Source organism: Lissotriton vulgaris, chromosome 4_1 (assembly GCF_964263255.1).
Source record: "Lissotriton vulgaris chromosome 4_1, aLisVul1.2, whole genome shotgun sequence".
Taxonomy (NCBI): Eukaryota; Metazoa; Chordata; class Amphibia; order Caudata; family Salamandridae; genus Lissotriton; species Lissotriton vulgaris.
The window spans coordinates 618817230-618830412 of record NC_141691.1 but is presented as its reverse complement, the minus strand read 5'-3'; the positions used below and the strand labels follow the sequence as shown (position 1 = coordinate 618830412).

General features: G+C 45.1%; 1 protein-coding gene across 1 annotated transcript in view; it reads right to left on the bottom strand.

Annotated features, from left to right (window-relative positions):
* SUGCT (succinyl-CoA:glutarate-CoA transferase) overlaps positions 1–13183 on the bottom strand; it is a 3450745-nt gene that overhangs the window by 3201203 nt on the left and 236359 nt on the right. Inside the window, exon 5 of the mRNA XM_086964866.1 lies at positions 1070–1120. Coding sequence (XP_086820992.1) covers positions 1070–1120 — 51 coding nt within the window. The remainder of the gene's footprint in view (positions 1–1069; positions 1121–13183) is intronic.

Here is a 13183-nt window from a genome sequence, read left to right as displayed (position 1 = left end):
GACACCCTGCATTGGGTTGCGCAGCGCTATAAAAGAATAAAAATAATGCTATTGAAATTTTTATTTGTGTAAATACTGGGACAGACGAACACATCTAACATTCTTACAGTTCATGCATTGCCTATATACAGGGACTGAACAGAGGCAAAAGCTGCCTCTTTTATGTACCTGTGAAGAGATAACAAGCTGTGTGCCTTTGTTTCCCCTCCGTGGCATTTACATTTAAATGCGAGGTTCCAGGTCGCCTCCAGTCAGGATATTCAGGTAAAAGGAGGCCTGATGGCCCCTTTGGCCCAGCTGGAGGTGAAAAAAAGCCCCCAACACTGCCGGCACGTTGCTGCAGGGAATTGAAAGCAGACAACGTGCTGGCGCTGCTGAAGGTGAACCGGTGTTTTACACCAGGACACGTTTAGCATATTTCCGTGGGGCCTAACTTCTTGTCCGGGGAGAAGGCGTTCATCCTGTGAAAAGAGTGGGTGGACGTTGTGTACCTGCGTGTACACCCCGACTTGTGCCCTGCCTCCCTGTGTTTTGATTGTACGCACAGATCTGTTCCAGCAGCTCTCCAGCACAGCCCACTTGCAAGGATTTTGTGAATGTGAGATGTGCATACACAACGTTGTTTTGAGAGAGCGTGCACAAGCAAAATGCGCTTTCATCGATCAGCATTACTGCCGACAGGGCAAAAAACTATTGTGAACTTGGTCCAAAAAGAGAGGAAAGAGATGGATAATCTTCCTCATAATATAGACATGTGCATATAAACGCATGACCTAGCATCGTGTAAAGTTTTGTCTACTTCTAGTTTCACATTGAACCGCATCTTTAACATACACCCCAAATTATCCCTTTAATAGTTACTGTACTCAAACTTAATACATCAACATCCCAAAGCTTACAAACGTCCTAAGCAGTGTGAAAACCACACAAAAAAACTATTCTTTTTATACCACTTTAAAAAACACACGAGGTCTCATCTCAACGAGTCAGAACCACAGGTTTTCCAGTACACAATGAAAAGAAAGAAAACATAGCATTTGGGTGAAACTGAATATTCAGTAAAACATACCTCGTGTATTATTTTCGTCCCTTTTGGATGTCTGATGTTAACCGCTATACTCTAAGGGAAGAAAAAACAATAAATCGGTTTAAGAGTTAAAAGGACCCTCTGTGTTTGCAATCAATCTGACATTTATAGAGCAATAACAGATAAATATTGATGTGGAAATCTCAAATTAATATAGTTAATGTAACACTTCAATAACGAACAACTTCCCTATTTGTGCTGTTTAGGCACCCCATATGATATCTCACAATATATCTGAATTTCATTCATCTCACCTATTGTGTTCATTAATAGCATAGGTAGAGTCTCCAACAGAGGCAGGCCTTTATTTTAAATATTGTTGTGAAAATCAATGAGGAGTCCAGAGCCTGGGGTCAAGTGGGGTGGCTGCTCGTACAACTGCTTTGGCCATGGTTCCCATGGGTTCCCACATTTAGTGTAACTTGTACGACTGAGGGTGCGTAACACACTTGAAAACAGAGCTTAGACAAGCACATGGAGAGTGGCAGTGGAGGAAGGTGGTATATCCAAGATGGAGGGTGCCAGGGATACTCTCGATAAAGTTACAGCGTGTAGTGGTGCTGCACCGCTACATTCAAGCCCATGCAGGGTGGGAGCAGAAGATGAGTGGAAGAATGACTTAGGAGAGACTGGATCCTATACCAGAGAGGCAAAAAGATGTTGGAGCAGCACACAGATCAAAATAATACAAGCATTGGCATAGCCAATAGGTCTCGTTTTTGGGACCTTCTAAGTATTTAGTTATGCAGCACAATATCCTTGGTCCAACCACATCAACTGTTGCGTGGCTAAACACTTATAAGGTCCCAAAGGCGAGACCTATTGGTTTGGTGTGGTTGTGTGTGTGGTTGTGTGTGTGTGTTATGGTTGTGTGTGTGGTTGTATGTGTGGTTGTGTGTGTGTGTGGTTGTGTGTGTGGTTGTGTGTGGTGGTGTGTGTGGGTGTGGTTGTGTGTGGGTGTGGTTGTGTTTGTGTGTGGTTGTGGGTGTGAGTGAGGTTGTGTATGTGTGTGGATGTGTGGTTGTGTGTGGTTGTGTGTGTGGTTGTGTGTTTGGTTGTGTGTGTGTGGTTGTGTATGTGGTTGTGTGGTTGGGTGTGGCTGGGTGTGGTTGTGTGTGTGGTTGTGTGTGTGGGTGTGTGGTTGGGTGTGGTTGTGTGTGTTGTGTGTGTGGTAGTGTGTGTGGTTGTGTGTGGTTGTATGTGTGGTTCTGTGTGTGGTTGAGGTTGGGTGTGGTTGTGTGTGTGTTTGTTTGTTTGTGGTTGTGTGAGGTTGTGTGTGTGGTTGTGTGTGTGGGGTCATGTGTGTGGTTGTATGTGTGGTTGTGTGTATGGTTGTATGATTGTGTGTGTGTGGCTGTGTGTGGTTGTGTATGTGGGTGTGTGTGTGGTTGTGGGTGTGGTTGTGGTTGTGTGTGGGTGCAGTTGTGGGTGTGGTTGTGGGTGTGTGTGTGGATGTGTGGTTGGGTGTGGTTGTGTGTGTGGTTCTGTGTGTGGTTGAGGTTGGGTGTGGTTGTGTGTGTGGTTGTTTTTGTGGTTGTGTGTGAGGTTGTGTCTGTGGTTGTGTGTGTGTTTGTTTGTTTGTGGTTGTGTGTGTGGTTGTGTGTGTGGGGTCGTGTGTGTGGTTGTATGTGTGGTTGTGTGTATGGTTGTGTGATTGTGTGTGTGGCTGTGTGTGGTTGTGTATGTGGGTGTGTGTGGTTGTGGGTGTGGTTGTGGTTGTGTGTGGGTGCAGTTGTGGGTGTGGTTGTGGGTGTGTGTGTGGATGTGTGGTTGGGTGTGGTTGTGTGTGTGGTTGTGGTTGTGTGTGTGTGGTTGTGTGTATGTGTGTGGTTGTGTGTGTGTGTGTAGTTGTGTGTGGTTCTATGTGTGGTTGTGTGTTTTGTGGTTGTGTGTGGTTGTGGTTGTGTGTATGTTTGTGGTTGTGTGTGTGTGTGTGTAGTTGTGTGTGTGGTTCTATGTGTGGTTGTGTGTTTTGTGGTTGTTTGTGTGTGATTGTGTGTGTGTGGGTGTGTGTGTGGTTGTGTGTGTGGTTGTGGTTGTGTGTGTGGTTGTGGTTGTGTGTGTGGTTGTGTGTGTGACAGTAATACTAAAAGCATCTCAAAATAAAGGAACACGTTGTAAGTCAAACGGGCAGCAGCAAAGTATTAACACAACAACAAGTTCTTTGATGTTTGATGTTCTTTGAACAAGAACATCAAAGGGGTGCCACGAAAGTGATCGCAGGCGAAAGTGATTGCCGGAGAAAGTGAAAGTGATCGCGGGCGCTTAATGAGCATGACGAGGTGCCTCTGCTCCTAAGCGCGTGCCAGCGCACATGCACTGCAAGCTGTAGCCGGCGGTAGCATTTTTTGAAGCCCTTCTTAATTAAGGTCTGGCCAGGCTAGCGCAATCGTTGGGTCAGACAAAACCTAAAAAAGCAGTTATTTCAGGTTGAGGCAGAAGGGGAAAAGCTTCTATCCAAGAAGGAGCCTGGAAGCAGGGGTATGGGTGTATTAATGAGGCGGCAGATAGCGGTAACAACTGGCCTAGATGTTATTGTGAATTAAGTGAACTGTGTTGGAAAGGCTAATCATTTTCACGCTTGTCTGGTCACTGTGTCTTTTAAAACTGTGATGCCGAGTGTCGAGCACAAGGTACAAAATGTGCAGAGTCTGGTTTCTGTTTGAAAGAATTATCAGAGATATGTCAAGGCACAACAACTGCTTTGCTGCACTTTTAGAAAGCAAACAGGATGTAAAGAAAGCCAGGAATGCACTGATGCACTGCCACGACATTTGTGAAAAAGGCAAATCAAATGCCCTTTAGAATATGCCTCTCAAGGTGGTGGCACAATAATGCTAAGGCTCTTCGATTCAGACTGGGAAGAATTGGTAGCTGTAGTGTCCTGGACGCGGTGGCTGTGGTGGACACTTAATGGGCTTGATCGCGGAGCGTGATGCACTTGGCACACAGCGCGCGCATTAATAAACACACAGAGCCTGGTTTGTGTGCTGCAGAGCTCTGGCCGATGTGCCTTGTTTGCCGTCACCTCAGCCCGGGGCTCCTATTAATTCTCCACGTCACGTGACGCGGTAACAATCCAATACCAGGGGTTTTGAAGGGGGCTCAACAGCAACACCCCACTGTCCAACCACTACAATGAACAACCCTGTGTCGTCACTTGTTCATTCACAGTGACGGCACTACATTCCTCCCCAAACAGATGGTAAAACTGTAACAATCATCATCATTAATCACCATTACCCCATGTCAGGCGAGCGACACTCCAGTACACCCATCATAACTATGTGGCCAGAACTACAGATAAACAAAACACATGGTGGAAACATGCAGAGTATAAAACAGAACAGTCTTACATGAAATAGTCTCTCAGTCTACTGGATAGCTCTGGGTTTCTTAGAAGATTGTACAGTGAGCACCCCCAAACTGCCAGGCATAGTGACAGGAAAGTGCCAACCGGGAACCTTCTGGACTGCCAGCACTGGCCATAGCCATCTCCGAAGCAGTTGTATCAGCCACCAGGACCACAGGGGCCACAGCACGCCATACTTCTGGGTCAGGGGTGTCAACCACAGCAGGCCCAGGCTCAGTAACCCCCTCAGGGGCTGCCTCCGACGGATAAAACCTCTTGGGTACACATTCCTTGTGACAGTCGCTGAACCTTGTTGCACTGTGATCCTTGTGCCTGTCCGGTGAGTGATGACCAATGGCTCTATTTCATAGGGCAGCCTGAATTTGCCATCCATAGCACGATTCTTTAGGAGAACAAGGCCGCCCACTTTGAGGTCAGACAGCCTATAATCGTTCACTCGCTGGATCATTGCGTCGTTGGCGACGTACTTGAAACTGACCTTCATTCAGGGCCTTCGGACGCCACAGAAGATGATGTGGGATGGAATCTGACCACACGGCCCATAGACAGATGTCTCGGAGCTATCCCCGTCGTGGAATGTGGTGTTTGCAGATTAACTCTCAGGAATGAGAATATCGTGAACTCCAAGGATTGGTGGCAATTGTGCAATGGGGATGACTTTGTTCAAAGTTCGCATGAACCTCTCGGCCTCTCCATTTGCTTGAGGCTACCTTGGGGTTATCTTCTTGTGATTGATGCCGAGAGAAGAGAGATATTGTGCTACCTATTGTCCCTGGAATGAAGAACCGTTGTCAGTTCTCAGCTCCTGAATGAGTCCATGAATGGCCATCACTTTCTCCAACTTGGGAATAAACTCACACGCAGTCAGCAATGGAATCACTTCTACGTCTGGATATTTCGAGTGATCATCAATTAGTAGAAACATGTGCCTTCCGTCCGGGAGACTCCCAAAGTCTAGGTTGACACAAGCCCACGGCTGACTCAGCTGAGGTTCTGTGATTAACGGAACCGGCAGACTGATTTCTCCAGTGGCCTGGCACCACTGACCAGATTTCTCTGCCTCTTCCACTTTTTCATCCATCAGGGGGAAACACACCTTTGTTCGCAGCCGAGTCTTAGTTTTTACCCTCTCCTGATGTCCTGCATGGGATAATTGAATTACTCGTGTCATCAGGGTTGTGGAAATGATTAAGCGATGGCCTCGTAAAAGACACCTTGTGGAATCTTCATTCAAATCATGTCGGACATGGTATAAACTCTCCATTATCCATTGGGATTCCATGGTGAGCACCTTCCATTCTTTCTACTCATTCTGCCACTGACCATGCTTCATAATTTGTATTGCTCGTTGGAGACATCCATCTCGTCGAGTTTCGTCCCTCAACACCTCCATGGATAATGGACTGAGACAAGATCGGGCAGTTACACAGCAAACATTCTCCTCCGTGTCATCAGCATCGGCCTCTTCTTCCGGGGTAGCTGCCTGGGGGTGATGCGAGAGATAGTCCGCCGGATTCAAAGCACCAGGATTACATTCTACTCGACAATTATACTCCTGCAACTGGAGCATCCACTTTTCAATGCACGGGGGGTTTGTACGCAGTGCCCGCAAAGAGGGGAAGAAGGGGTTTATGATCAGTGGCTACAACAAACGTATGTCCATAGACATATAAGTGAAAGTGACAACAGCCCCAGTGAATAGCTGTGGCTTCTTTTTCAATTTGAGAGTATCTTTGCTCCGTGTCTTCTTGGACCGTCTCCATTGCAATAGGACAGCTCCAAGTCCCTGGGGGCCAGCATCAACCGCAACCATGGTAAATTTGCGTGGATCAAAAAATGACAAAGTGAGCAGACAGCGCGTCTTTTATGGCTTGGAATGCTGCGTCATGTTCCGGACCCCAGGTCCAGGGGACTGAGCTCTTGGTTATCTCCCTAAGAGGCTGCGTGAGAGTGGTATGGTCTCGAATAAACCAGCCCCAATAGTTCATATCCCAAGGAAACTCCTCACTTAAGTGATGTTAGTGGGAGTGGGTGCCATCTTGATGTCACAGACCTTGCCCGGTGTAACTCCAGATTTCGAGTGCACATACCCAAAGAATTGTTGTTACCGTTTAAGGAAATTACATTTATTTCAATGAAGAGTGAGACCAGAGTCTTGTGTTTTCTTAAGCACCTGGGCCAACCTCTCATTGTGTTCCTTGATGGTTTTAGCATATATAGGAATGTCATCACAGACATTCACTACTCCAGGAACGTCTGTCAGCAGTTCATATATCACATTCTGAAACACCTCTGCCGCGCTCGACACCCCAAAGCTCAGGCGGGTATACCTCCGCAAACCCACATGGATGTATTGCGACTCTTCGTCTAATACCAACTACTGATATCTGGATCGGAGGTCGAGCTTCAAGAACCAGCAGGCGCCACTCCCCAATGAGATTGTCTATTGTGGGAGTGAGGTGTCTTTCTCTCTTTATGGCGGCATTGGGCAGCCTCATGTCGACACAGATCGGCACCTCCTCCAGCTGCTTTGGCTTACACGTGAAGACAATGGGTCAGACCCACGATGTAGGCCCTGTCACCTTCTCGATGATTCCGGCGGATTCTAGTTTCGCCAATTCCTTTTCAACTAGTGGCCTCAAATGGAAGGCAATGAGCCTATGGCATAGCGCACCCGGCTGTACTGTAGGATCTATGTGTAGGTGTATTTCCTTCCCTTTTAATTACCCAATTCCATCAAAAAACGCCAGGAATTCGGCCAAAATGTGCAGATTGGCCTCCTGGTGAATCCCGAAAGTGAACATCACCACTCCCAGGTCTTTCGCTTCTCGACATCCTAGCAGCATCCCCTGTCCGTCTTCCGCAACATATATTTGGGATCTTATGGAGTCGGAGCCATGTGAGATGATCGTTTTGAACTTACCGCGCATTACCAGCGGCTTATCTTGCCCATACGCAAAAACATAGATATTCGCGGGACTCAACGGTGGAGTTGGCTTCATTGCCTCATACATTTCCACAGACATGATGTTGATAGTGGCCCCAGTGCCTATGACAGCTGTGACGTCTTGCTCTCCGACCCGTACCTGGCACTGTGGAAGTCGGCCTGAGGCCTGGGTGGGGGTGCCTATCATGTATGCGGAGTGAACAATGTGTTCTTCACTTCATCGTTGTCCATATCACTGTTACCTCTCAGTACTTCCTGAATAAGATTGACTGTGATTCTGGGTCCTCGATTTTTCCGAGACCTGCACACTCGCTCAAAATGGTTAATTTTCCCGCATCTCTTGCACCTCTTTCCACATGCTGGACCTTCCGCTGCTTCATGGGGGTTCCGTCTGCAATATCCACATTTCCGAGTATTCGTGTACTCTCTCTTGCTCGGCTTGGCTGCTGGACGGGTCACCACCGCATTTATCGGTTCCACCTTCACTGGACTTTGTAGAGCTGCATCCATGTTGCTGCTCTGCCTCTGACCCACAATAATTTTTTGGTCCGCCCTAGGGTAAGGATGTCGGCCAGGGGTTTTCCCAATTCCTCTAGTATACGTTCCCGTAACTTGGCGAAAGTGTACCCTTGTATAATCTGGCACCTTATTTCTTCTGTTTCATCATGTAAACCACAGGTGCTCGCAAGGTCCTTGAGGCGAGCGTGAAACGTATCAATGGATCCGTCCGCCTGCTGGCGCACTGGGCAGGATACGAAACTCTAGTAATCTTGTTTTGCCATAGGCTCAAAGTGTGCTGAGAGGGCTGTGATAAGTGTCAGATGTGTCGCGGGGGCTGCTTCAGTCAGTGATTTTGCAATTCTGTAAATGTCCTTTCCGCCTAGACGCAGGAACAAGGCCCTTTTTTAATCATTGTCAACCTTGGTGGCTTTAAAGAATTAGAGAAGTCGCTCCACCCATTCTTTCCATCTGGGTGCCTGGGCAGAGGGCAGTCCTTCCACCAGAAATGGTTCAATGGGGCATTGTGGCCACGTTGTACACCTCTAAGTGCCTCTCCCAGTGCCAGCAGGACATGTTGTAAGCCCCAAAGTGGTATGACTCTCTTGGCTGTTATCAGCGTGGTTGCGTGCCCCCCAACCAGCTATTTATGCCATGCACCTCTGTGTGTTTGATGTTTGATGTTTTGTGGTTCTTATATAGCGCTCTGTCACTCCAGGGAGCATCCTGGCGCTTTATCTTCATTGCTGATACCGGTGGTATGATGTTTTGACTGTGTTTGGAACATTTAAATATAATCAGACCAGAGTTTTGCATTTGGATTCTGGGAGTCCGTATATCCAAGTTTTTAAAGATTTTTTGAAGGTTTGTTCTGAAGATATTAGACGAAGGTCTGTAGGGAGTGTGTTCCAGGCCTTGGCCCCGAGAACTGCCAATGATTTTCCCCCCTTGGTGGTAAGTTTAAACTTGGGGACAATAATCAAATTGGCTGTGGCTGATCTAAGTTCTCTCGAGGGGTAATACCTGTGGAATCTGTCATTTAGGTATTTTGGGCCCCGTTTGTGAAAACACCTAAATGTGATCACAATGATTTTAAATAAGATCCGCTTCTGAATAGGAAGCCAATGTAGCTTGTTCAGGGCAGCTGATGTCGATGATCTTCTGGGCAACCTTAGGACCAGTCTCGCTGCCGCGTTTTGAATAGTCTGTAGTTTATGTAAGGTGTGCGTCCTCCCTGTTGTGCCTCAGGTCTTTCCTTATTGTGTGTCCCCACAGCAAAGCCATGTACTCTGACTTACCTTGCTACTGCTGATGCTGATGTGGTCATTCAGACCGTACCACGCTGGGGCAACCTGTCATTTGGCCCTCTTGGAGCTCCTATATTGTCCGTCAGAAGCTGCAGGGTCTTTCACTCCAACACACGCTCCATGGCACGAGCACCGCGTGCGTCTGTCTCGCAATCGCGGCCGCCACAGAGCTGAGAGGGCACTTCAGCACACACCCTCTGTCGCCTATGTAGTGCTTGGAAGCGGTGGCAGCGTTGGACACTTAATGGGCTCGATCGCAGAGGGTGACACACTTGGCACACAGTATGCGCAGTAATAAACACACAAAGCCTGTTTGTGTGTTGCAGAGCTCTGGCCGATGTGCCTCGTCTGTCGTCACATCCGCCCGGGGTTCGCATTTATTATCCGCATCACCTGACACAGGAACAATCCTAAACCAGGGGTATTGATGGGGGCTCAACAGGAACACCCCGCTGTCCAACCACTACCATGGACAACCCTGTGTCGTCACTTGTTCATTCACAGTGATGACACTACAGTAGCTTTGTTTCTCGCTAGTGCTCTGCTATTTAGAGAATTTGTTTTAAAAGTGAGCAGTTTAAAGTAACATATACAGCTCTCTAATTGTTACCTGAATATGAGGTTATATGCAAAGAGGTAGTGTGAAGTACTGCTTTGAGCAATATTCCCAGTACGTTTAGATGTGCTGTTGTAGCTATTGGAAGTGCAAAAAAGTGTTGGGTTGTACATGTGTTTGAATGAGCTGTTGTTCAGGGTTTTCGGTTTTTCTGAGCCTTTTCTATTGCGAGTAGTAGTGAGGTTGTATTCTGTTTATTGTCTCTGAGTGCAGTTGTGCAAGTTATGTGCGGGTTAGAGTGCCTGTGCAGAGTTCTTCGTTCGCATGGTTAAAGGAAGCGGGTCTGTCTTTAAAAAGAAAGAAACGTTTTTTTGTTTACGAAGATGCTGTGGTCACAAAGACCACTGGTACCTCTTAAACAAACTAATTATTTACATTTACAAAGGGGAACGGGTCCCAAGGAGCCTCCTCCTTATTTACGGATCGGATACCACTACATGCTTGCAGTCATTTAAAAGGTTAATGTTTTGCCAGCCAAATTCGGTTGCAAAATATCACTATATACCATTCCGATTAATTATTGGAAGGAACGCCCCTTCCAAATACTGAATTAGTATTTGATACCAAATCCAAATTGTGATTTGTTAACTTGTTACTTAATCGCATTTTGGGCTTCATACATACCAAAGAGCTTTTTTTTACAGTTGCAAACTTTGGCGTACTCAAAAAGCTTAGCACAAGCTTAGTACTAATGTACAAAGTGCTTTAATATCGCAAGTATGGTAAATATGAGGTTTTGTAACCGCCGAAAAACACCTTTCGAATTGCACTAAACCCAATTAACGAATTTTAAAATGTTTTCCGAATTATTAAATGATTTAAGGAAACAATGAAGGAATTTGTATTCAGTAAGGGGTGTGCAAATACAGATTCCTAATGGTATGTATTAATGTTTTGCAACTCCAAACTGGTCATAAAGCATTAATATTTTACCTCCAACTCAAAGGAGTTGTTAAGAGATTTTTCCGTATCCCTTTTTCCTTTATGAAAAACTGGTCGTATTTAAATTTAAAAAAACGCTTCATTTAAAAGCAATCACAAACATGGTGCCACCATCTCTATGATTGTAGCCAATCGTAGTGGGTTTCAATGTGCGGCCTACATCAGGAATATTTATTAGGTCAGGCAAATTGTAAATCACTATGATTCTGCATTTTGTGAACCGACCTATTAGTATACAGTTAAGCTTGCAAAAAACGAATGCATTTGGTAAAGCCCGGTGTGCAAATTGGATCCATTTACAAAATACATTCTTTATGCATGAGTCCTGGTAATCTTAAATAGCATATACTAAGAAATTGCTATTCAAGACACTGAACTCATTGGGTCAGATGTATCAAGCCTATTTGTGTACACAAACAGAAAGGGGTCTCCAATTGACAATTTCCCCTTTGTGAATGTAAAAAAACTATTTTTCTTAAAGATGATGCAGTGGTCCCGCCTCTCCGTATAAAAAAAGTTTAAAAAACGAAAGAAACTTTTCTTTTTAAAGGGGGTCCAAGTTCCCTTTAAGAAAATGGGCTGTACATTAAAAAACCTGCTTTATTAAAAAGCTACCACAGACATGGTGAACTGCTGATTCCAGCAGGCCACTATCCCTGTGATGGCTGCGATTCCTAGTGAGTCGCAAATTGCAACCTACCTCATTCAATATTCATGGGTCGGTTTGTGACCCAGTAGTAATTGCTATTTTAAAAATAAAATTGTAATAATTTAGGAATAGCGATTTCTAAATTGTGATTCTATAAGAATCACAATTTGGAAATCGCTTCCTAATGTTGATACAACTGGCCCATAGTATGTAACATTTTGCTGTTTCTAAATAGAACATTGGTATTATTCTCTATATAGGAATATTAACATGCATTTTTCTACATGAGGCCCCTGGGTCCTTGTTTATAGTTTGGCAGATGCAGGACACTACCCACAAAGTGGGCTTGTCAGCTTATTTAGGGAACCTAGGGCCTCTATGTATACATGTATGTCTGAATGTGGTAGTTGTGTAGTGCAAACCTAGCCAAAAACAACCAAGTGGCACACAGGATAAAAGGCAAGGAAGCAGTCAATAAGTAATTGAGAAGGTAACTGGTTTGTGGGTTGTTCCTATGCCATGAAGTAGTGTTCTCTGAAGAGGCACATCTTCAAATCCTTCCTGAATTGTAGAAGGGTTGGTGCAGTCCTGATGGATACAGGGATGTTGTTCCATATTTGTGGGTGCACAAATGAAAAACTCCTGTTGCATGTGTTCTTTTTTTCACTTCATTTTCTTGGTCTCCGATCTGATAGTGTCCTGGCTGAGTGTGCCAAGAGCTTGTAAGATTCTATACATTCTAAATCGGGTGGTACAGCTACTACTTTTTAGCAGATACGCCGCATCCCAAAAACTTCACATTAACCTATTAGTACAGTTATGCGTAATATACCTACTATCAGTTAGGGGAAGGAGATTGCTGTGAGGCTGTGTAGTGTTGAGTTTATCATGTTTAGAGTGGTACATGAAACATATCTGTAGAGTAGTTACAGGTCTCGTCTCAGTATGTTAAATTGTAGTATATACAACTCTGTTTGATGAGGGTAAGGTAAATACCCTTTCTCTTTCTCTGAGTTATTTATGTAGAAATGAATATTGCGCTGTATGTGTCGTTAGTAGGAACCTGTACCCCTTAGCATCTATCTACATGTTGAGGCCCGTTGCAGGTGCATTAGTTTATGAGTAAAGGTGGATGAATTTCTTTCACACAAAATGTCACAAAAATTCCATTAAAAATTAGCAAAAATAACTTCTTTAGAGCGAAATGAGATTGGCTGGTTATCTTGCATGCCTTTTTTCAAGCAAGCAGGCCACTTGGGTAAAGAGGTGAAATAAAATACTGACAGGTGACTTGTTAGAGAGGCCTTCTGGCAAAAGTGGTGTGAACAAGGCTCACACATGCAAAAAATATGCTAAATTGCTAATGCATAATTTCAAGTAATTACACATAATGCGACATCCGGGAACAAAGTTAATGATGCCACCGTCATTACAATCTCTGCCATACCTAGTTATGAAATGGATGGTTGTAAAGTGAAACTTTCTGGTGATGTGGTCCTTCTTCCAGTGTATCTTATGGGCCAGAAAAGCAGTACACCATATCCTGAATTGGCCATTCGGCAATGAAAAGAATTGCATTGTACCACGTCCCCTGACGTACTTTTACCCCAGATCCACTGTCTTCCCCCCACAATACCAAAATAATAATACCTATTCTACCTCCCAATTCCTCAACATGGAGTCTGCCTTGAATCCTGCATATATGCACCATTTAGTCCCACCACCAGTTATACAAGGGTGGAATACTATACAATTTAACCATAA